Raw genomic sequence first — 22327 nt, forward strand, 5'->3', positions numbered from 1 at the left:
CAGAGTTCAGCAGCTGTCCTCCTTGTCTTGTAGTTGAGCACTTAATGGAATGATGGGTTCATGCCCTACATGTCATACATTTGTTGTTAAATCTCCTCCAAGAACACTTTGCCCTTTGACCATGATTCTTTCTAATCTCATTACCAAGAGGTAAGGAGCCCAGCAGAGAGGACTGGAGAGCTATGGGGCCTTAAAGGCCTGTAGACACAAGCAGAGGAGGAGCTGGTGGATGGTGACTCCAGTTTACTAAAGATTAAATAGCACTGGGTTTTGCTGGGAAGCAGTGCAGCCAGAGCAGTAGTTTTTCTTGGCTAACTGAGAGCTTCTCCATCATTTGGGTTCTTTCCATGGAGACCTGGGCTTCCCTCTGGAGGGCATGATGTGATGGCATTGCAGGGTGTTGGGATGGGATACCTACTACAAATGTGGTCCTTTCCAGGGCATAAATATCAATGTTGCATTTCTTAAATTGCTGGAATGTATTTTACTGTTATGGTGTAGGGTGTGGAATTTTGTGTTTGTTTTTTTTTCTTTTTTCTCCTCATGATCATAGAGCAGAGGTGCTTTCCTGAGTGTTAGTTCAAGACAAGGGTTTGTTCTCATCGTGCATCTCCTACCTCGTAGTTATGGTCAATGGGACCTTATTAATGAAACAGAAGTGAAAACCAAACACCAACAAGTATCCCAACTTGCTTATTGCAGCTTTCGGTCAAAATCGATGGATGTGGTGGTAAATAACCTTGGAGTGAATGTTCCACAGGTGTGGTTGAGCATGTCCTTGTGTCCGCAGAGAATAGCAGAGAAATGAGGTGTGTGATGTTGTAGGGTCAACAGCTGTGGAGCAAACCCAGATGATTTTTTTTTTTTTTTTTTTAAATGATTAATCTGTGTCCTTTGCTCTGGAAACAGTGGTGTGACACAGTGTCACTCCAGGAGTGATGGAGGGCTTTGCTGTTAAAGAAAGGGACAAATTAAGGCTGTAGCATATTTGGGATAAAAATCCCATTTCATGGTAAAGCATGGGTACAGCTTTGAAAAGGTTCTTGATGACCTTCCCAAAAGCAAAGGCACCCAGCATTTCAAAGAGAAACCTGGTTAGCTGTCAGCCTTGCTACAGTAGCTTATGGCTTCATGTGTACTGTCCCCAGGTTAAGCAAAATGGTGGGGTGACATTGGACCCATCTGGGGAACACCTCCAGATATAGCTGGATGCCTCTTCCTTGAGCTTCCAGATTGTCCTGGCTCTATGGATCTGTTTGTAATCTTGCACCAAGTGCCATCTCCCATGACGCAGGTACCTAACAGATAGGATGAGACTTGTTTGCTGCTGTGGAAAATCTGGGTTGTGTTAGAAAGGCAGGGTGACCTACAGAGCAAGCTAGCGTCCCTACCTGAGCCTGGAGAGGGGGAAAAAAATTGCAAATAAAATATGAATAGTCAGTGGTGAATGTGATTTTTGTTTAAGCAGGCCAATAAAAAATGAGAGTATTATCCCATGAAAGATGTGTCAGTAAAATCTCAGGTAAAAAACTGCTTAAATATCAAGATATGCATTTTGACATCTGAATTGCAATGAATCACATCCTGAGGTTCCAGCACAACGGCTCATTGTGGGATGGGCTCCCGAGTTACTGCGTGCTTTAGAGGCCTTTGGACCAGGGCTTGTTTCAGCTAGGGTAGAGCTGTTTAAAGGACGTGCAAGGTTCAGACACAGAGTAAATGCACAAGCTAATGGGGAACTTAAATAAAAACACAGTTGGGTTCTGATGGAAAATAAGCCAGGTTTAAATGTTAATGAGGAAGTATAAGTCCAAGTCAAGCTGCATTCTGCAGAGACTGGCATTATGGCAGAGTTCATTTGCCTAATCAGAGGCATTTATTAGCCCAAAATGCTTCCAAATGGAAACAAAAGATGTTTTACCTTTTTTCTTCCCCTGCTCAAAAGATTGCATTTGTTTTTAGGGAGTGCTCTTCTTTTTGTGCGTTTTCCTCTCCCTGCACATGTCAGGGTCTTGGTGATGCCTGTGTGTCAGTAGTGTTGCCCCAACACTGACACTGCAGGGGCTTGAGAGCGTTGGTTCTGTGTGCACACGCAGTACTGGCCTGCTGCAAAGCAGTGCTCACAGCCCACAGGCAGGGTTTGCTCCAGGCTGGGTGGCTGTCCCAAGAAAATTAAGTTGTTCAGGTGATCTATAATGCAGCAGGTATAACTCTACTGCCTCCAGCACTCCAGCAACACCATCCAGACTTTCCTGCTCTCCTCTCCTTGGCTTGCTCTTTTTGCTTACAGATGCTCTGAGAGGGGAGCACCACAGTGGCTACATTGAACACATCTGCTGGGGTCTTTGGGGCTGCTGCTCCCGTGGATGGGAAAGAAGACCTGGACCACTCTTGATACCAGGCAAACATGGCGCAGCATAATTAGTGGTGTCCTACAGTTATTAACCCCTGACCCAGGCAGGCTATTTTTTAACAGAGGTGCAAGAAGTTAATACTAGTGCTAATGGCTTCACATCCAGGCCTTAATGAAAGCCATGCAGGGACAAGGCCTATCATCAATATCTTTCAAACTTTGAACTTGAAATTATCCTCTCCCTGCTGCCATTTTTTTGGCTTTCTCTCTGCCTTCCCCACCTCCTCCAGAGTTTCCTGAACCATGTTTTTGGGCTGGTCAATGAGATTGACGCCCACCAGTCCTAACGTAGAACTTGATCTCCATCAGCACCCCAATAAATGGCTGCAGCGATCCCCATGGGTCACAGCAGTGTGTCCTATCAGGCAATGAGATGTCTGCTTCAGGAGTAGGAAAAAAGTAAAAGTGAGAAGTACTGGACTGGGGGATGTGAGAGAAAGAGACAAGGAAGCGTGGCCATGCTTGAGCCAAGCTCCAGGGAAACATTATCAGGACAGGAACATATTTGTAGATCTGTTTTTAAAGTAGAAATAGAATGGGGTGGGGCAGGTGCAGTGCTGCTAAAACCATCAGGGAGAAGAGGAGGGGATCCAAGGATGAAGTTCTGCTACCCAGGTTGTGGAGGAGCATTGCCCCTCGTGGTGATGTAGAGATCGCAGTCTACTTGTTCGGAGTGATGGGGGCTGATTCCTGGGGTGTTTTCCCTGTTTCTAGCACCTCTGACCTGTATGTGATGCAGCTGCGGGAGGGAGGGTGGTGGGTGGGAGAAGGATCGCACATGTCAGCCCTGAAGCTCACATGTTGTGCTCTTTTTAAAAAAAGAATCCCTTTTTCATTGAAATACATTATTCTTTTTAGAAAGAAGCCTGTTTAAATAAATTTGAAATTATGACAACCTATTTTAAGGCCTAAATTTACTATAATCTATTAATCATTTAAATAACTTCCATCAAGGAGTCCTCCTCCAAATATTAATGAGCTGAAGGGTGCTGATTTTTCAATGATATGTCAGATCAGGGGAAAACATCTTTTACTCCGGCTTTCTAAATGTCACAATGTCGTATGCTTAGTATCTATTATTTCCAGTCTTCACAATGGGGGAAATGCTGGTATTTACATTTTTCAAAATGTCAGGACGTTGAGTTCCTGTTGTGCGTAAAAGCTCTTGCCTTAATTACTCTTAATTTCACATTAGCAAGCAGGTGTGGGGAGAATATTTTCTTCAATTTGAGCTAGTTCATTTGAAGTTGGGAAGCCGCAGGGAGTTGAGAAAGCGGGAAAGCTTGTTTTCCCCTTTCAGCCCATGAATAAAGACCAGGTGGGAGAGGAGGAGATCAGCTCTTTCAAGCTCCTGGGACCAGATTTTCAAAGGGGATCCTGTGCTGAAACATGCAGCTCAGTGGTTAGAGGGAATTTCAAAAGTGCTTCTGGCTGCAGGGATGTGTGCACTCCTCCTAGCTCTGCTTCTCAGTAGCCCAAGGAGAGCTCAGCATCTCTCTGCTTGGGACAGTGAGAGCACGCTGATTGCCATCAGAAATGCAGCCTGTGCTGAGCAGAAACCGCCTGCCAATTCACTCGTTAATGTTTCTTTTGATTAATCAAATCACTTTGGAAGGGCTGGACTTGGTTTTTGATGCATTTCCCCCCCGTCTGGTAGCTAGCTCACTTAAAGCAGCCTAATGAAATTAATTAACAGTAAATTTAAAATGTTGTTTTTCGACGCGATAATTGAATTCCAGTTTTCATTTGAAGGTGGTTTGAGACGAACAAAATGAGGATGACAATTTGCTAAGTGAGCTCAGGCTGGTTCCCAGCACCACCGAAACACACAGTATAAATGAGACCACACCTGACTGACCCGTATGGCAAGGGCGAAACTCTTCATGCTTTTCGCGGTCGTGACAGCAAACGTAAATAATGTTTGCATTTTCAGAGGAAAAAAAAAATGAATAGCTGAAGTAGAAATATCACACTGGAGCTGCAAGATCAGGGCTTCCTGTGTGCAGGCGGTTAAAGCGGTGCCCAACTCTGCCATGGTGATGTGCCGGTGTCACCCAACTGTGCTAAGCCTCATCTCTGAAATGGTTTTAAAGAATCTTGTAGATGTGGCACTGAGGGACATGGATAGTGGGTGCAGTGGGGGTGGCTTGGGGTTGGAACCAATGATCTTAGTGGTCTTTTCCATCCTTAATGATTTTATGTCTATGCAATTTTGGACCAGTTGAGCACATGTGGCTTGGTTAGGCATGCAGCCTCTGCTGCTTTGCTTGGGTTTCATCCAATGCCATCACTACCCAGCTCAGCTCTGCCCATCTGCCCTAGTGCCAAAGATCCTCTAGCTGAAGGCACTTAGAAAAGTCAGGGTCCTTGGGCAAAACATAGAGGTATCTCTGCAGGTACTGGGGCTGTGTCCTGTGTGGGGAGCTGCAATGTGTGGGCAAAAACATGAAAGCTCTGAGCGTACTTCAGTGGGAGCCAGCACTGCAGGTGTGATTGCAGCCACGTGCGCATCTCTCCAGCCATTCTATTTTCCGTTTACAGTAATTAGCTGCACAGCCCCAGTGATCCCATTAGCGCTCCTGAGAAGTTGTTCCGTATTCTCTGCTCCCTGTGGCTGGGACTGCATGCAATGTGAAGCACGTGGGCAAAAACTGGCTGAATTAGAGCCTCAGGGATGCTGGTGGCCATCCGTGGTGCTACACCACCCCCTGGCTGCACCCTGCATCCACTTTTTGGATGAGGTGGATACTCCTCTGGTAGCCCTCTTATGACCCCATTTGCTTTCACAGAGATTTCAGGCAACACAGATGACATCCCATTGGTGCGCTGGCGGCAGCAGTGGCTGGAGAATGGCACTCTGCTCTTCCACATCCACCACCAGGATGGGGCTCCCAACCTGCCTGGTTTCGAGCCCACTGAGGAACCCCAGACCGAGTCGGCCGAGGAGGAGCTGAGGATCCTGCACATCTCCGTCATGGTACGTGCATCCCTTCTCCTCCTGCTTTGGGGCGGAGGTGGATAGGATGCTATACAGGACGCTTGAGCACTGGGCTGCATTACACTTGTCCCAGAACTCACATCTCCAAATGACTCATGCTCTCCACCACCTAAATGTACCCCAGTGCTTCTGCAGGAATCCTTCACCCTGGGCTTTGAAGGCTGCATCCAGCTTAATACGGGGTTAATTCACGGTGACTCCCTTGGCAGCCCTTTGCTCGGGTGCCTGCATCAGTGGTGTCACAGTGCCACCAGGCACTGTCACCACTGGTTTGCTCAGTGCAGCTCCATGCAGGAGTCCCCCGTGCAGAACCGCAGGGAGAAGATTTAATGGCAGAGAAAGGAGGGCAGGGCAGAGATCTGAGCTGGGGGGGGGGGAAGAGGTGGTGGTGGGGGCTGTGTTTTTATTTTTCCTAATCTTGGAAAAGTCTGAAGGACTGACCATTTTTGAGCCATTGGGAGATAATTAGCCAGAGACAATGTGTTGCCAGCTGCAAACAGGCTGTTTAATGGTGCCTACCCTAATGAGAAGGCCGTAGCTCTTCCAGATTGATGCCGGAGGCCAGGCTTCTCCTCCGTCATTTGCACTTGATTAGTCTTGAGGAAAAAAAAAGAATCACTAGCAAAGCCGACCCCAAACCACTTTTGGTCTGTTTCCTCATTTTGGTTCCTTCCCTAAGAGAGAGCATTGCTTTGGGGAGATGCTGGCCCCACACTCAGTCCACTCTGCTGCTGTGGACTGGTTTTTTGATGACTGCTGAATACCCAGATCCAGGCAGGAGCATATGAAATGAGTCTTATTATCGAAGTGGTAAAAGGATGCCTGCGATTCTTGCACCAAAATGTATAAGTACAGATTGCATCCTCCCTTTCCCTTGCTTTTCCATCACTCAGCTCCAGCAGCATCCTTTGTCTTGACAAACAGAGGTTGGCTTTTGTGCCTGGGGTCAAAGTCGCATGTAGTTTTCAAGGCTGATTTTCTATCATTCCATTTGGTTGGTGAGTGTAGTGTAAGCAAGGGGCTTTATCCATCATGACAATGCTCTGCATGGGGAACGTGTGAGAAACCCTCCTAGCTCTGGGTCCCCATGTGTCCTTTGCCCAAGTCCCAGTGGGAAGGATGAAGGTTTTCTGTGCTCCCGTGGAGAGGAGACAGGAGAGCACACCCAGGTGAGAATCCAATACTACTGTTCATCCACAGTGACAGACTTGTCTTGGTTCCTGCCTGGAGAGATGTGTCTGCAAGGCTGCTGGTCTTCTCCACTGCTAGCGTCTCCTTCTATGTCTTTCTCTTTTTGCTTTTAAAGAAATTTTGGGAGGTGGGCAGTGAGGATACACTGCAGCTCCATTATCCTGGGAATGGAAGAGGGCGAAGCCATAATGGCCATTAGGGCTCCTTTCCCAGCTCCATCTCCCGCTTCTCGTTCAATAATTTCCTTAATGTTTGGTCCTAATGGAGCAGATTATGACTACTATTTTATTTTATCAAGAACACCTATTTCATGAAAAGGAAGAGGGGGACCGGAGGCACAGCCGGACAGGCAGCTCTCAGCTGGCTCCATGTGCTCTTTTTTTCACTATTATTGTTGTTGTTGTTATTATTCCTGGCAGACCAGACCAAGGAGCCAGCTGGAGCTTTCATCTCGCCGCCTCCATCCGTGCTGCGGTGGTGATGTCTTGGGTGACCTTGGGTATGATGGAAGGTGGTGGGGCTGGGTGCACTCAGGGCTGCTGCGGGGACTGAGTTCTTCCATTCTGCCTCCCCCAAACCTTGCTTCAGTTGCTGTCCCAAGCCTTCATCTTACTTAATCTGCACTGAAATTTCCACAGGATGCCCTGAGAAAATCTACCGAGATTGAGAGTGACAGCATTGAAAATGGCTGGAAATGGGTCAGAAAAAGTTGCCTGCAGGAGTGTTTGCCTATAATAAACCCACTTGCTGCTTTCAAAGACATTGCAGGAGAGCACAAACAAACCACGCTCTGCTTTAAATGCTGCTTTTTTATGGCTCAGTGGCGACTTCAAAGCCAGCCCTGCTCGAGGCGGGCTTCACCCTGCAGTGCCAGGAGCTCTTGTCGGTGTGGTCAGGCTGCTCCCAGCCCGCTTCCCGGGGCTGTTCTGCAGTCCCTGCTGAGCCCTGCTGCTTTGTGCCCACAGGGAGGGATGATCGCGCTGCTGCTCTCCATCCTCTGCTTGGTGATGATCCTCTACACCCGGCGGCGGTGGTGCAAGCGGCGCCGTGTGCCACAACCTCAGAAAAGTGCCAGTGCTGAAGCTGCCAATGAGATCCACTACATCCCCTCGGTGCTGATTGGGGGGCACGGGCGGGAGAGCCTGCGCAATGCCCGTGTGCAGGGCCACAACTCCAGCGGCACCCTCAGCATCCGCGAGACCCCGATCCTGGATGGCTACGAGTACGACATCACCGACTTGCGGCACCACCTCCAGCGGGAATGTATGAATGGCGGTGAGGACTTTGCCAGCCAGGTCACCCGCACCCTCGACTCGCTGCAGGGCTGCAATGAGAAGTCAAGCATGGACCTCACGCCAGGTCGGGCAGCAATGGGGCTGAGCTAGGTCCATAGAATCATTAGTAGTCTCATCCAACCTTAAGGTCCTCTAGTCCAACCATCAACCCATCACCACCATGCCCACGAATCCATGTCCCTCAAACCATATCCATCTTCTCTTCTCCCCTTGAGTATTTTGTCATGTTTTTCTGAATGTGTGAGATGTTAGTGACTCTCCAGAAGCCCATCTGTTGACAGTACAGTGTGCTTCCTAAAACTCTCTGGAGCCTTCTTTGCTGACCTGGCTATGCAGGAGTGCCTTGAATGTTAAATCTCCACATTTAACCAGGCTTGGTGGATGTGCTGGTCCCCTTAGGGCTTTGAGGAGCTGCACTGGGAGCAGGCTGGTCCATCAACCCCAGTCATCTTGTATGGATGCTGGGGATCAATCCAAGGAAATCTTTTTCTCACCTCCCTTTTGTTTTTCTTTTCTTTTGGTCTTTCTCCCTGAAAGATGTTGCCTTCAATTCTTCCCGCCCAGGGAGTGATAATGCAAAGCTGTCCCTGATGAACAAATACAAGGACAACATCATCGCCACCAGCCCTGTGGACTCCAACCACCAGCAGGCCACCCTGCTGTCCCACACCTCCAGCAGCCAACGCAAGCGCATCAACAACAAGGCGCGAGGTGACCAATGATGGGATGGGATGGGACAGGATGTGCTGCTCTGTGCCTACCCACCCTGCAGCCCTTTGTGGCAGTGTGGGGATGGGATGTGTTTGGGTGCTGCCACGGCTGTGACCATGCTTGGTGTCACCCACAGCTGGCTCAGCCTTTCTGAACCCCGAAGGGGACTCGGGGACAGAGGCAGACACTGATCCCCAGCTGACCTTCTACACAGACCCCTCTCGGAGCCGGAGGCGCAGCCGAGGTGAATGCAGGAGGTTGGGCAGTGAGCTTCCCCCACCTCTGCCCTGTTTTCTACTGTCTTTGTCTCTTATGTTGGGTTTGGGGTTGGAATGCACTTTTTGTGTTTTGCAGTGGGGTCCCCCCGCAGCCCTGTGAACAAGACCACTCTGACCCTCATCAGTGTGACAAGCTGTATCATCAGCCTGGTGTGTTCCTCCCATATGAGCTGCCCCCTTGTTGTCAAGATCACCCTCCATGTCCCTGAGCACCTCATTGCTGATGGTGAGTGACCACAGTCCTACAGTTGCCAACCTATGTCAGCCATGGGTGGGAGCTGTGATGGAGGAGAGGGGAGTTGATGGAGGGAACAGGTGTGGAGTGGGTACAAGATTGAGGGGAAAACTGGGATGAAGGATACAAGTGTGGGCAAGGTTTGGTGGGAATGGGCATGGCATGGTGGGACAAGCACAGGATGGAGTTGGGTGTCATAGGGTAGAGGAGATGAACGTGGGATGCAGGAGGTGGATGTGGGATGGGTGAGAGGGATGGCACCAGCACAACAAAAGAATGAGTAGTGGCCATTGTGGGTTTGGCTGGCTTGGACACTGGGTGGAGGGGGCTGACATGGTTTAGAGAATACAGGCTGGGGTGGAGGTGGGTTTGTAGGACAGAGGGGTTCATTGTGGGGCAGAGGGGGCCTGGGATTCTTGGAATGGAGTGGGCCATTACAGGATGGAGGGCACTGTACTGGAATGGAGGAGACTATTGTGGTTAACAGGACACTTGCGGGATGGAGGGAAGAATCACAGGGCAGAGGGAACCATCATAGGGTGAAGGGGCACCATGATGGTGTGGAGGTGACTATCATGGGATGGAGGGAACTCTCACAGGATGGAGGGTGCTGTGATGGGATGGAGAGTGCTGTTGCGAGATGGAGGGGACAGCTGCTGATTGCCCCCCGGGCGGCAGGGAGCCGCTTTATCCTGCTGGAGGGCAGCCAGCTGGACGCCAGCGACTGGCTGAACCCGGCGCAGGTCGTCCTCTTCTCCCAGCAAAACTCCAGCGGCCCCTGGGCCCTGGACCTCTGTGCCCGCCGCCTCCTTGACCCCTGCGAGCATCAGTGTGACCCTGAGACTGGTAAGCGGGGGATGGTGGGGATCCTGCAGGGCCCCCTGTCCCTGATGTGCACCCTCTTTCTGTAGGTGAGTGTCTCTGCTATGAGGGCTACATGAAAGACCCTGTCCATAAGCATCTCTGCATCCGGAATGAGTGGGGGACCAACCAGGGGTGAGTGTGCCCGCAGCGCTGCACCCAGTTTGGGCTGCAGCAGCAAGGCAGGGCTGTGGGAAATCCCCTTTGGTGAAAGAGTTTAAAAGCAGCTCAGTGAGCCCTGAGGTCAGAGGGGTGTGGGCTCTTTAGCCACCCCGCAGGAGAGGAGGGTTGTGCTGTTCAGAATAAGGAGAGCTGAGGTACAATGGTGTTGATGAAGTCATTAGGTTTCAGAGTAAACAACCCCCCAGAGAGCATTGAAGCTGCTCCTCTTCCCTTTCTGGGCACTCCTTCTGCATCCTGCACCAGGAGATGCCTGTTCAATATTTTTATGCTCCTGAAAGCGTGAAAGGAAAAACTTCTGATCCACCCTAGACATCAAAAATCTGCATACATGCATGCACCAGCACCTCCAGCCTCTTCCCCTTCACTCACAGTGCCCAACACCCTCTCTGAAGTCATTAGTACATTAGGAAGAGAAAGCCATCAAAGGCTGGCCTCAGAATTCCTGCTGTGCTTCTGCCTCCCTCTGAGCAGGGCCCTGCTGCTCAGCCCCAGCCCCTCTCCCCTTCTTTCATTTTAAAGCCATTTAGCAATTAATCCCTGTACTGGCCATGGAGATGAGGTGGCTGTCCTTCTGGGTGAGCAGAGCCGGGCTGGGGACAGCTTGATCCTCATGAGATGCATAGATGGGGGATGTGGAGCAGCATGGTTGGGTCCCCAGTCTCATCCCCAGAGAACAAGTGTCCTGTGGTGATGTCTGCAGCTCCCCATGTCTTTCCCTGCTTCTTCCCATGAGGAGCACCGAGGACAGGGGCATATAGGGATGAGGTTGGTTGTCCATGTTGGGCGTCTCAGGGTGGGTTGGAAGGAGCCAACAGCCACTCACAGCGTGCCAGACCCATACCTTGCTCACAGAGTGAAGGGGCAAGTGACATTGTCCATCAAAGATGTTTGTAAACGCATGTAATTATGTACGTAGGTGTGTTTGCTTCCTTCTGCTCTGCTTTTTGCTGCTGCTGGGTGTGGGACTGCAGCCTCACTGCTTCCATGCACCTTATTCTTCTCTAGCTTCTTCCTGGCTGAACTGCTCCATCTAAAGGGAGAGGGGAGAAAAGGCTGAGTTTTGGGGGAAAAAAAGGTGCAGGTGGTAGCAAGCAGGAGAGAAGCCAAGGACAGGGAAGACAAATGCATTCCTGCCCTTCAAGGAGTTGTTTGCTCTGCTTAATTCAAAGGGGTCTTTAGCATCATCTCAGGTAGCCTCTGGAGATCCCTTCCCACCTCAGCCATTCTGTGGTTCTTCTGAGATACCAAATTTATACTGTGACAAATCATACACAGCATCTCACACCTTCTTTTCTCTCTGGGGCACGGAAAACAAGCAGATCTTTGTCTTTCTTCCTCAGCCCTAGACCATACTGGAGATATCCATGGTTCTCCTGCTCCTCCCTGTGCTCCCCAGAGGGCTTCAGTGCTGTGGGTTTCCCTCACTGTCCTTCAAGAGCTTCTCTCTCAAGCCATGTGAAACAGGGATCATTTTGTGCCTCTGCCTTGTGCCCATCAGATTTTAGTTTTGGAAAACAGTAGCAGCAGAAACCAACAATAACTCCATCATCCCTGCCTGCAGCTTTCACTGTTGATAGGATTTCTGGAAAGTGTGGCCATGTGAAGCATTTTGGTTTAAGCTGGGTGTGTAACGAGTATCTTTCTGGAGATGCTGGAAATCAGCTACTCCATCCTGCATCCCAATGGGACCAATGGCATCTGAGTCATTTCTGGCAGGTGTTTGCTTAATACATCCCTAACCCCTCCAATACTGTGACCCAATCCAGGCACTGAGTCTGGCCCCATAGGATCCCATTGCTTCTGAATGGGAAGGCCAGAAAAGCAGGGAGCTTTGGAAGTTTTTTGGTGACAGCAGTGAGGCTTTGTGTGCTGCATGTATTTTGGATACCATGCTGAGATCCCCACCTTCCCAGTGCATCTTTTACCGAACGCATCTGGTCCCTAAATCAGCACTAGTTTTTCAAAAATGAGATCTTTTTGATCATGTGCAGCAGATAAATTTGATCGCCTGCATTGTGTGCTGCTCTTCAGCTGTTTTAAACAAATCTGCTTTGCACTGTTTGTTTGATAGCAGTCTGCTTTTCTGCTCTGCTATGCATTTTTAATTAGCTGCTTTTTTGGCTTTTCCTCTAACGTTTCTCAGGTAGGAGAAGTGGTTTCCAGCAATATGGCCAACTTTGTTTGAACCAAATTCCCGTGGCTGTGGCATGGTATGACTACCCAAAATCAGATTGCTAATTGTGCCTTCAGCTAGCAAGCTGTTTCCTGCCCACATTCATACTTCTTGAGCCTGTGGATTCATTATGTGATGTCCCATGGCTGTCCCATCACCATGTGTTCTTCTTACCCAAGGCAGCACAATGAGATCTTAGATCCTCTGCATTTAAGGGGGTCAACGTGCCTTTCCATTTTCTGCTATTGTTGCTCTTCACTATTGCATAGGGAAATCTGGGGTGTGGGGGATTGGAGTTACCATCCCTGGAGGTTTTTAAGAAGAGGATAATTGTGGCACTGAGTGACATGGTCTGAGTGGTCACAGGCATGGGCTGATGGTTGGACTAGATGATCTTAGTGGTCTTTGCCATCTTAATGATTTGATGGTTCTATGACTCTGTGAGTTTCATCACTGAGACCTGTCAGCCTGGTAGGCACTGCATCAAGGTGGGCTCAGACAACTATGTGAGGGCAGATACATCCCTTTCCCACCTTTCTGCTAGGGCTTGAGACCCTCTGAGGTAGTGCCATTTTTGGGGGGATATCTCTCCCCCTGTGAGCTGTGCACCCAGTCACGTCCATCCCCACGTATCCAGTGGAGCAGCTGGGGACACAGGGAAGTGACAAGGACAGCACTTTTTCTGCTTAAACTCTTTTTGCTCTTTTTTCCATCATCTTTTTTTTTTTTTTTTTTTTTTTTTTTTCCCCCACTCTTTTTCTGCCTATCTTTTTTTCTCCTCTGTCTTTTTCCATCCCCTGCTGTGTGCCTCAGCTCTGCGAGCCTGAAGGATGGCCAGATAAAAAGCTCCTCTTTCTTTCAGATCCTTTCACCAAACCAGCCCTCCGCCTCCTCCTCCCCGCCCCATTCTCCTTGCAGATTTATGAGCAGCCCGGAGAGAAAGTGCCAGCATTAGCATTTTTAATAAAGAGCTGCTTGGAAGGGATGGCAGCAGGCAGGGAGGTGGGAAGCTGAAGCCTGGGGGAAACCCTTGCAAGGCAGAGCTGAAACAGGGCTGGTGGTAGCACTGGGATGGGCGTTGCTGATGGGAGATAATCTCTTGGATCACATTTCAGGTTGGATATTAGGGAAAAATTCTTCTCAGAAAGAGCAGTGAGGTATGGGAGCAGACTGCACAGGGATGTAATGGAGTCACCATCCTTGGAGGTGTTCAATGGAAGTCATACTGAGGGATGTGGTCTAGAGCAGACATAAGTGTGGATTGGTGGTTGCACCGGATGATTTATTGGTCTTTCCAACCTTAATGATTCTCTGACACCTGTCCCCTGCCCTGCACAACTGTGCCCACATCTGGACTGTGTCCCTTGGGTCTGTGTGGGCTGCGGGTGCTGCAGGTGTGTCCCTGGTTTTCTCTGGGCTTGAAGCCACCGGGGAAGGGCTGTGGTGGCCACGGTGGCTGGTGCTTGGCTGCGGGGGTTCAGCACAGCAATCTCATGCCACTGTCTGGGTGGGAGTCACTAAAAGCACCAGCAGCTCAGGGACCAGATGTCAAGTTGCCTATTTTCAGTGCTTAACCACCAATTGGTGGCATTGCAGCCACGCTCATGTGCAGTGACTTTTCAGCATTTTCTGCTCAGCCCCTTTCTCCCTTCCACCAGCTCAGCACCATGTATCTTGCAAAGATGCCCATGCTGGGAATCCACTGTAGAGCTTGTCTATAGGAACTTACTGATGCTGTTGGATGAGCTTGCTGGGTCTTGTGCCCAGTGAACCCCATTTTGTTGATTCAGATGCCTACCTGCTTGCCAAGGCTTGCCAAAGGAGCCAAGAGCTGTCCTTTCTGGCCTGTTTAACCCAGTCTGATCAGACACAGTACTGCTTCTAATCTCTCTTTGTTCACTTTGTGAGCTCTGAAGACTGTGCAGCGCAAGCACCTGCAAGCAGAGCAGCAAGGAGCCTGCCAGTGATGCATAGGAGAAGGAAGATGGAATGAAACAGTAGCAAAACCACGCAGAGGAAGAGGCAGCGATGGGAAGGATGTGTCCTCATCTTTAGCAGCAGGAGTAACAAGGCAGCAAGGAAGGAACTTTCAGCTTCATGAGAGGAAGAATCAACATGGAGCTCCTGGAGAGATGCGTTGGGTGGAGTGCTCTGGCTTAAAGCCATCACTGCCTGACTTTTAGGCATCGTTGGAAATTGTGCCCTTGAGGGGCTATTGAATGGCCTTGTGCTGATTTCCCTGTACCTAACCTACATGGCACTGTGCTCTTGCATCCCTGGGCTGGCCACCCTGCCTCTGCATCACTACTGTGGGCTGAGAACCACTGGAAGTGCAGCACGGCTCTTCACGACCATTTGTCTAGCCAAGCTGATGAGGAACAATACCTTGCCTCTGCTTTTGTTCCCAGCCCAGTGCACTGTGGGGAAGAGAGAATAAAGCCCATCTGTGACAGTGTGGGATGCTGCTGTGGGCAGCATTCAAGGATCTGACAAGGTGCAAAGAGAGCACTGCTTCCCATCCACACAGACCTTATCCAGGGCACTGTGCTCTGCTGCTGGATGTAATCCTGTGCCTGGTCACAGAAGTGCCATTGTGTCCCAGGCAGGAAATGAGCAGTGCTCTAATCCAGCAATCAGGATTTTTTTGTGTCCTTGCTGAAATAACTTCAGATTAGGAATTGAAGTGCTTGTGCAGGAGAGCTGTAATTGCCTTCAGAGAAAATCCCCAGGCTCACCAGGTGTTTGCCATGCTGCTCGTGCGGATGTGTGCCCTCAGCGGATGTTTTAAAGGTGACAGGATGGAAAAATCTCCAGTTCTGAGCTCATTCTACAAATGAGATTCAGTTGGATCTGGCTGTTACTCCTCTGGACTCCTTTTTATTTTATTGCTGGTCATCAACTTGCTAGTCTCTCTGCAAATGACCCTGTGCAAGAAATGCTCTGCGAAGAATGCTCTATAGAAGACGCTCTGCAAAGGATACACTTCAAATGGGGCCATGCTGTGTGGGCTGCACATCCCAAAGCATCCTGGCCATGGGTGCAGCTGTCCCTAGACATGTGCTAACATTCCCATGATGGGAATAGGTGGGTGGTGCCTGAGGGTGCAGGGCTGTGAGGCTCAGGGATGCTGCAGCAGTGGGAAAGGGGGGGACTGGAGCCTACAGTACCCCAAAATAAAGGATGAGATATGCTGTCCACTGGATGCACCAGCTGTGTAGGAACACCCAAATTCTAAAGATCCCCCGCTCTCCAAAATCGTGGAACTATTTTACCACCTTGTGTGTGCATCACAAGTTCTTGCTGCAGTGCAAATCTGGGGAGGCATTTTGGGATGCTGGCATGATGCTCCTGTGTCTCTCTTCCAGGCCCTGGCCGTACACCATATTTCAGCGCGGCTTCGACTTGGTGCTGGGTGAGCAGCCATCAGATAAGATTTTTCGGTAAGTCTGCCTTCAGCTTCACCACCAATCCTTGGGTCTCCCCTTCAGTTACTGGTGCTAGTTCTGGGGAAGGTGCAGCATGTGGTCCCCCATGTCTTGGCTGACCTTAGTGCCCTGTGCCACCACCTAGGGGGCATATGAGCTGGAAAGATCCTACTGCTGCTTTTTGGGGTCATTTGGGTGCATTTGGAAGACTTGTCCCTTCTTGATGCATCTCACAGAGCACCTGCCTCTGCTGCCTCCCCCTGCTAGCCCTGGAGCTGCAGCAGCCATGGACACCTTGGAGAGGAGGAATAAATACATGAATAATCTCTTGTTATCCTTCCTGCTCCCTACGCTCCCCAGCAGCATGCTCCTGGCAGATAGGTGCTCGAGAAGCCTGTATCCAGCTGGGACCAACCTAGCTCCTTTTGTAGGGAGGGGAGAGGTTTGAGGGCTGTGTTTCAGCAACAGCACTCCCTGCTCAGCCCTGGCATGATATCCCTGCATTGATGGGGTTTGGAGTTTCCCCCACGTGCTCACTCTCTTGACAGGTTCACCTACACACTGGGGGAAGGCATGTGGCTGCCACTGAGCAAGAGCTTTGTCATCCCTCCGGCTGAGTTGGCCATCAACCCCTCAGCTAAGTGCAAGACTGACATGACAGTGATGGAGGACGCTGTGGAGGTCAGGTAGATGTGAGCAAGGTGAAGGCAAGGCCGTTGAATAGTTTCTCTAGCAAATATTCTGGTGGCGTGCCCGTGGAGCAAAGGGGCACCCCAAAGGATATATAGGGGCTGGTGAGAGCTGGGTACACCTTGTTGGCACCAAACAGAGTGGTGAAACACCTCCTGCTCCCTACAGGGAAGAGCTGATGACCTCCTCCTCCTTCGACAGCCTGGAGGTTCTTCTTGACTCCTTTGGCCCTGTCCGTGACTGCTCCAGGGACAATGGGGGCTGCAGCAAGAACTTCCGCTGCATCGCAGATCGCAAGTTGGACTCAACGGGCTGCGTGGTGCGTGGCCAGCTTGGGATGAATATTTGTTGCAGTATGAGCTGGTTTTGGTGCAAGTTGTGACCTTTTCATATTTCCCTAATGTTATTTTCTGATGAAGGGGCCTCTGAGAGCACCACCCTCATCTCACCTCTCTCTTTTCCCTTCACCAGTGCCCAACAGGCCTGAGCCCAATGAAGGATGGCACGGGTTGCTATGACCGCCATGTTGGTGTTGATTGCTCTGATGGCTTCAATGGGGGCTGTGAGCAGCTGTGCCTGCAGCAGATGGTGCCTCTGCCCGACGACCCTCTGCTCTACAACATCCTCATGTTCTGTGGGTGAGTACCCCATCATCATTCCATGCTGGGGTGGCCTTGATCCCCACTGGAGGGGCTGCAGCTGATGGTGCACCCTGCTGCTGGCTTCTCAGGTGCATTGAGGACTACAAGCTGGGTACAGATGGGCGATCATGCCAGCTCATCTCAGAGTCGTGCCCTGATGGTGTGGACTGTGGTGAGCCCCGTGAGCTGCCCATGAACCAGACACTCTTTGGGGAGGTCTTCTATGGCTACAACAACCACTCCAAGGAGGTGGCCCCAGGGCAGGTGCTCAAAGGGACGTTTAGGTGAGTGGAGATGTGGAGAGATGACCAACAGTAGGGTCAGCCTTTCCCATCCTCTCTGCAGCCCTTGGGTCTCCAAGACCCTGATCCAACCACATTTAGCTAAGCTTTGCAGGAGGTGGATGAGTTGCAGGTAAGGGCTCATCTGAAGACGGCCACCAAGAGCCACGATGGCCTTCATAAGTCATGACCATAGGAAGAGCATGGTGCTTGGTAGAGTTTTAGGGATGGATCACTGGCCCTTGTTCCCTGCCCTGTTCTCCTCTCCCCACTGTACTTCCAGACAGAACAACTTTGCCAGGGGCCTGGAGCAGCAGTTGCCAGATGGACTGGTGGTGGCCACCGTGCCCCTGGAAAACCAGTGCCAAGAGGAGCTCTCAGACCCCACACCTGATCCCGAATTCCTCACTGGTGAGTGAGCTCAACCATACCCTCATCCTCTTGGGGGATGCTGAAAGATGAGATGCATTTAGCCTGGCTTCAGCACCCAGTGCCCACCTGCATCAGCAGCTGTAAGGGAAGGCGATGCATTTCCCACATCTCTTTCAGCCAACAGCGAATAAGGGGAGTCTATAATATCACTGCCTTCTGCCAGCTTGTCCATTTGCAAGGGAGAGGCTGCAAATTAATTGTGTGGTGTAAATGCTCAATTGTCCATCAGATAGTTGGGGAATTTGCGAAAAGGCTTTTTTTTATTCCAAGCAGAAATGTTTTCCAAATAGTTTTGACAGTTTGATAGGTTTCCAAATCAGAGTCACTGGTGTAAGGAGGTATTCAAAACCACAAATACGTTTTGGTTTGTCCTGTCAGTGTGTTATGGGCCATGAGGACTGAGGTGGGGTCCTAGCTCTGTTTGGCAATGCCCATAGGATATCACAGATGTGACTTAAGGTGATGCCACCACAGCCGCAGCATCGTGAAGGAACCGGGGAATTCAGTGGCAATAATTCCAAAGAGGCAGAAGCCAGCAAATTATCCTATTCATTTCCCACTGCTCTGCTGGCTCTTTGTGGCTGATTAAGAAGGTGGGGAAAAAAAAAAAAAAAATGGAAAAGAAGTGAAATCTGTGCTGTCAGTAGGCAGATCTGGGCATCGCTGTGAATACACAAGAGGCAGAGCTGCTGAGTAAGGAAGGGCTGTTTTTGCATAAACACTTTGCAGGGAAGAGCAATGCTTTGAAGCTGTTTGTAGCAGCCAGCACTGAAGGAAGAAGCACTGCAAGGCAGAGGACCTCATCCTCCTTATCCTCTGCCTCCCTTTCTTGCTGAGGAGGGTGAATGCACATTGTTTTCCTCCTGAACTCCTGCTGTGGGGCTGTTTAGCAGCAGGACTCACTGCTTCCCTGCTGAGCAGAGGTTTGCTACGTGGGATGTGTGGCTGTGGCACCGCTGGGGAGGAGATGGCTGAGTCCCAGCATCCTTCTGCAGCATGCTGCGGGATGCTCTGGCCACCAAAATAAAGGCCACCAAAACCCTCAGTTTGTTTTCTGGGGCGTTGTTGCAGGCTTGGTGGCTTCTTAGTCACTCTGCTCTCAGGAGTGGGGTCTGTCTCTGGGTTGACCACCCCAACTCTCATCCTGGCCATTTCCAAAAGGTTTCAGGTCTTGCCTAACCCCAGCATTGCCATGATGCCCCAAAGGACATAGGAAGGTGGTTTCCCTGTGCACATGTGTCCAGCTCAGTCCCCAGAGCCTCTGGGCTGGCCACAACCATGGTGTGATGGTGACTAGGCCTGCTAACAGCTCATTTCAAAAGTGCAGCTCTCATTAACAAAGCAATTAGCACACCTGGGCATGTCTGGGGAGGCAGGAGGGATGTGGGAGGAGGCTCATTATCTTCTGCTGTATTTTCTGGCCAGCAGGATGAAGTGAGCCCATGGGTTTTCCTTCTATGTTGCAGTGTTAATGCATGTGGAACAGCTGATGGTGGAGATATGATTTGTGCTGGCCCTTCCCCTTTTGTCATCTCACCCTGGTTATGGTGCAAGGTGCTGTGGCTGCTATGGTTACCCCATGTCTGAGCATCGTGTTCTCTCTTGGCAGGGATGGTGAACTTCAGTGAGGTGTCAGGATACCCTCTGCTACAGCACTGGAAGGTGCAGTCTGTCATGTACCACGTCCGGCTCAACCAGCTGACCATCTCCCAGTGTAAGCATGTGGGGAGAAGAGGCAGTAATGGATGCACCACATGCAGGGTGGTGGCTGCTGGGGTGCTGGGTGCACATTGCATGTGTAGAGGATCCAAGGGCTGAGCATCCCCAGGGATTTGAGCATCTGCAGAGGCTTGAGCATCCCCTCATGTTTTCTCCCCAGCCTTCAGCAATGCACTGCACTCTCTGGATGGGGCCACCTCCCGCAGGGACTTTGTGGCACTGCTGGACCAGTTTGGCAACCACTACATCCAAGAGGCCATGTATGGCTTTGAGGAGTCTTGCTCCATCTGGTACCCCAACAGGCAGGTCCAGCGGCAGCTCTGGTTGGAGTATGAGGACATCAGTAAAGGTAGGAGCCCCAGGACTATTCCTGTAGCCACCCCTGGCTGAGCAGGAGCTGGATTTGCCATTGGCACAGCAGGCACAGTGCCCAGTCTTTGCAAAAGCTGCGTCCCACCTCATTTTCCTATTTCCACCCGGCTCCCACTCACTGAAGCTGGTCCAAGGACTTCATGGACTGCAGCCAGCATCAGCCCCGGCCAGCAAGGAAAATAAATACCCACATCCCTGGGGAGATGAAAGACGAAGGCGCTAATCCCACCAAGCTGTCCTGTCTGATTCTGGACTTAGCTGCTATTTGCCTTTAATCCTGTTCCTTCCTTTCCTTTGTCTCCTCCGTATCTGCTCTTTTCCACTCGCATCCCGGGGCCAGACTTTCCTCCTGCTGATGTGTGCTCCTCTCTTGGGTTGTCAGCACTTTACTTTCACTTTTTTTGTCTGCACACCAGTGCTGTACTGGTCACCAGGTTCTGGAAAACTGGGTGGGGGCTGGGGGACACCAACACAGCTCTGCTTTTGCTATAGAGGAGCAAGCATCTGCAGCCTGCTTTAGAACCAGCACAGGCAAGGAGAGAACTGGAAATCTGGGGCACTGGGGACCACTTGGGTGTAAAACACTCATTTCTGAGGATGGATGCTACAGGCTCCTGGAGCCTGGGCTTCTTCCCAAGCCCACCTGTGTCCAGCCCCACTGCTGCTTTGCTGAGGGCTGGATCCAGATGTAGCATCTTTTGATTGCGAGTACTTGTTGTTTGGGGTATTTTATTTTATTTTTTTCCCTCCTGCAATTTCCTCCTCTTTGATTTTCATGCTTGGAGGCTTTTCAGGTCTGGCAGTCTCTTTCCACCCACAACATCACATTTTGGTTTAGCTCTGGCACCTGCCACTTTCCCTCCTTTGCTTTTTGTTTGCAAACGTCAGGAGCTGGATATCGACTGAGAAATTGCAAGAGACATCTCATTCTCTGGCTCCTCTGCTTTCCCTCTGTGCCTGTGAAGCTGCAATTCACAGCCAGCCCAAAGTGATCCAATTCCAACTCGCTGGGGTGGCTGAGCAGTGCTCCTGCATCCAGGACTTTGTTTAACAGCCCTGTTTTCCTCGCAGGGGTCTCAGAGATTGGCTTGGCAGACCCTTCCATAGGAAGTTCTTCCCACAGAGCTGTGGATGTGCTGCCAGCAGTGTCCCACAGCCGCAGCAGGCAATGCCCTCGGCCTCCTTTGGTTCTTCCCACCCTATTGCCTTGTCCTCATCGTTGCTATCCTCTTAAGAATCACCTAATTGGGGACAAATGCAAGGAGGCAGGCATGAAGCAGCTGCTAAAAGGGATGTGCTCCCTGTGCCTCTGTGAGTGGGGGCTGCTGGCCTTGACGGAGGCTTTTTGAGAAGGGAGCAGAGAAAAGAAATCAGAAATGAAGCTGATTTAGAGGGAGGGACTAGATAGGTCCTTCGTGAGCCTCCAGCTGCAAGAACGAGGCTCCCTCTCGTGGGGACCCAGTGCAAGGGTTGGCCCATCACCAGCCAGGCAAAGAGCTGGGGAAACTAAGGCACAGATGATGCCAGGGTGCACTTTCCAGTCTTGATTTCTGCTCTCAAAACCAGAGGGCATTTCATCCCTACAGGGGGGAGGGGTGGATCTGGGCGCTCTCTCTCCTAGGAGCATCCCCTTGGCAATGGTATGGAGGCCATCCCTGCCTCCCTCTTCATGGCAATTCTCTTTTCTCCCCTCCCCCAGGCAATTCTCCATCAGATGAGTCAGAGGAGCGTGAGCGGGACCCCAAAGTGCTCACCTTTCCCGAGTACATCGCCAGCCTCTCTGAGTCAGGCACCAAGCGCATGGCAGCAGGCGTGCGGATGGAGTGCCAGAGCCGCGGGCGCTGCCCCTCATCCTGTCCCCTCTGCCACGTCACCTCCAGCCCTGATGCACCAGCAGAGCCCATTCTGCTTGAGGTCACCAAAGCAGCCCCCATCTACGAGCTGGTCACCAACAACCAGACGCAGCGGGTGAGAAGCTTGGGGAGTGGTGGGATGGCATTACAAAGCTCTTTGTAGGCAGCTTGCATCACATCAAGTTTTGGCAGCTCTTGCTGACCCCATCCCCAGGGTGGATGGACCATGCTGAACCATTTCAGTGTCACCCAGAAGGGAACAGGTGAATCATAGTGATCTCTTCCAATCTTAGTGATTCTGAGATCATCCAGTCCAACCATCAGCCTGTCGCCACCGTAAGTGCGTGCTCTGATGGTGGGATGCCAGACTGAACTTACCCGCTTCTCCTCACTCCCAGCTCTTGCAGGAAGCCACCATGAGCTCACTGTGGTGCTCAGGCAGCGGGGATGTCATTGAGGACTGGTGTCGCTGCGACTCAAGTGCCTTTGGGGCTGATGGACTGCCCACCTGTGCACCTCTCCCACACCCCATGTAGGTCTCTATCTGGCCTCGTGGTACGGTCGGTCTAGGAGGTG

General features: G+C 50.9%; 1 protein-coding gene across 1 annotated transcript in view; it reads left to right on the top strand.

Moving 5' to 3' along the window:
- ASTN1 (astrotactin 1) overlaps positions 1-22327 on the top strand; it is a gene marked incomplete at both ends in the record, with an annotated part of 38634 nt that overhangs the window by 9761 nt on the left and 6546 nt on the right. The window contains 17 exons of the mRNA XM_079536469.1: positions 5203-5390; positions 7568-7961; positions 8462-8608; positions 8745-8852; positions 8963-9112; positions 9800-9967; positions 10033-10117; positions 15704-15778; positions 16312-16449; positions 16622-16772; positions 16925-17091; positions 17184-17378; positions 17659-17786; positions 19417-19521; positions 19687-19875; positions 21598-21866; positions 22150-22283. Of these exons, the coding sequence (XP_079392595.1) occupies positions 5203-5390; positions 7568-7961; positions 8462-8608; positions 8745-8852; positions 8963-9112; positions 9800-9967; positions 10033-10117; positions 15704-15778; positions 16312-16449; positions 16622-16772; positions 16925-17091; positions 17184-17378; positions 17659-17786; positions 19417-19521; positions 19687-19875; positions 21598-21866; positions 22150-22283 (2791 nt within the window). The remainder of the gene's footprint in view (positions 1-5202; positions 5391-7567; positions 7962-8461; positions 8609-8744; positions 8853-8962; positions 9113-9799; positions 9968-10032; positions 10118-15703; positions 15779-16311; positions 16450-16621; positions 16773-16924; positions 17092-17183; positions 17379-17658; positions 17787-19416; positions 19522-19686; positions 19876-21597; positions 21867-22149; positions 22284-22327) is intronic.

The sequence above is a fragment of the Tetrao urogallus genome, assembly GCF_951394365.1.
Source record: "Tetrao urogallus genome assembly, chromosome: 5".
In the NCBI taxonomy this organism is placed as follows: Eukaryota; Metazoa; Chordata; class Aves; order Galliformes; family Phasianidae; genus Tetrao; species Tetrao urogallus.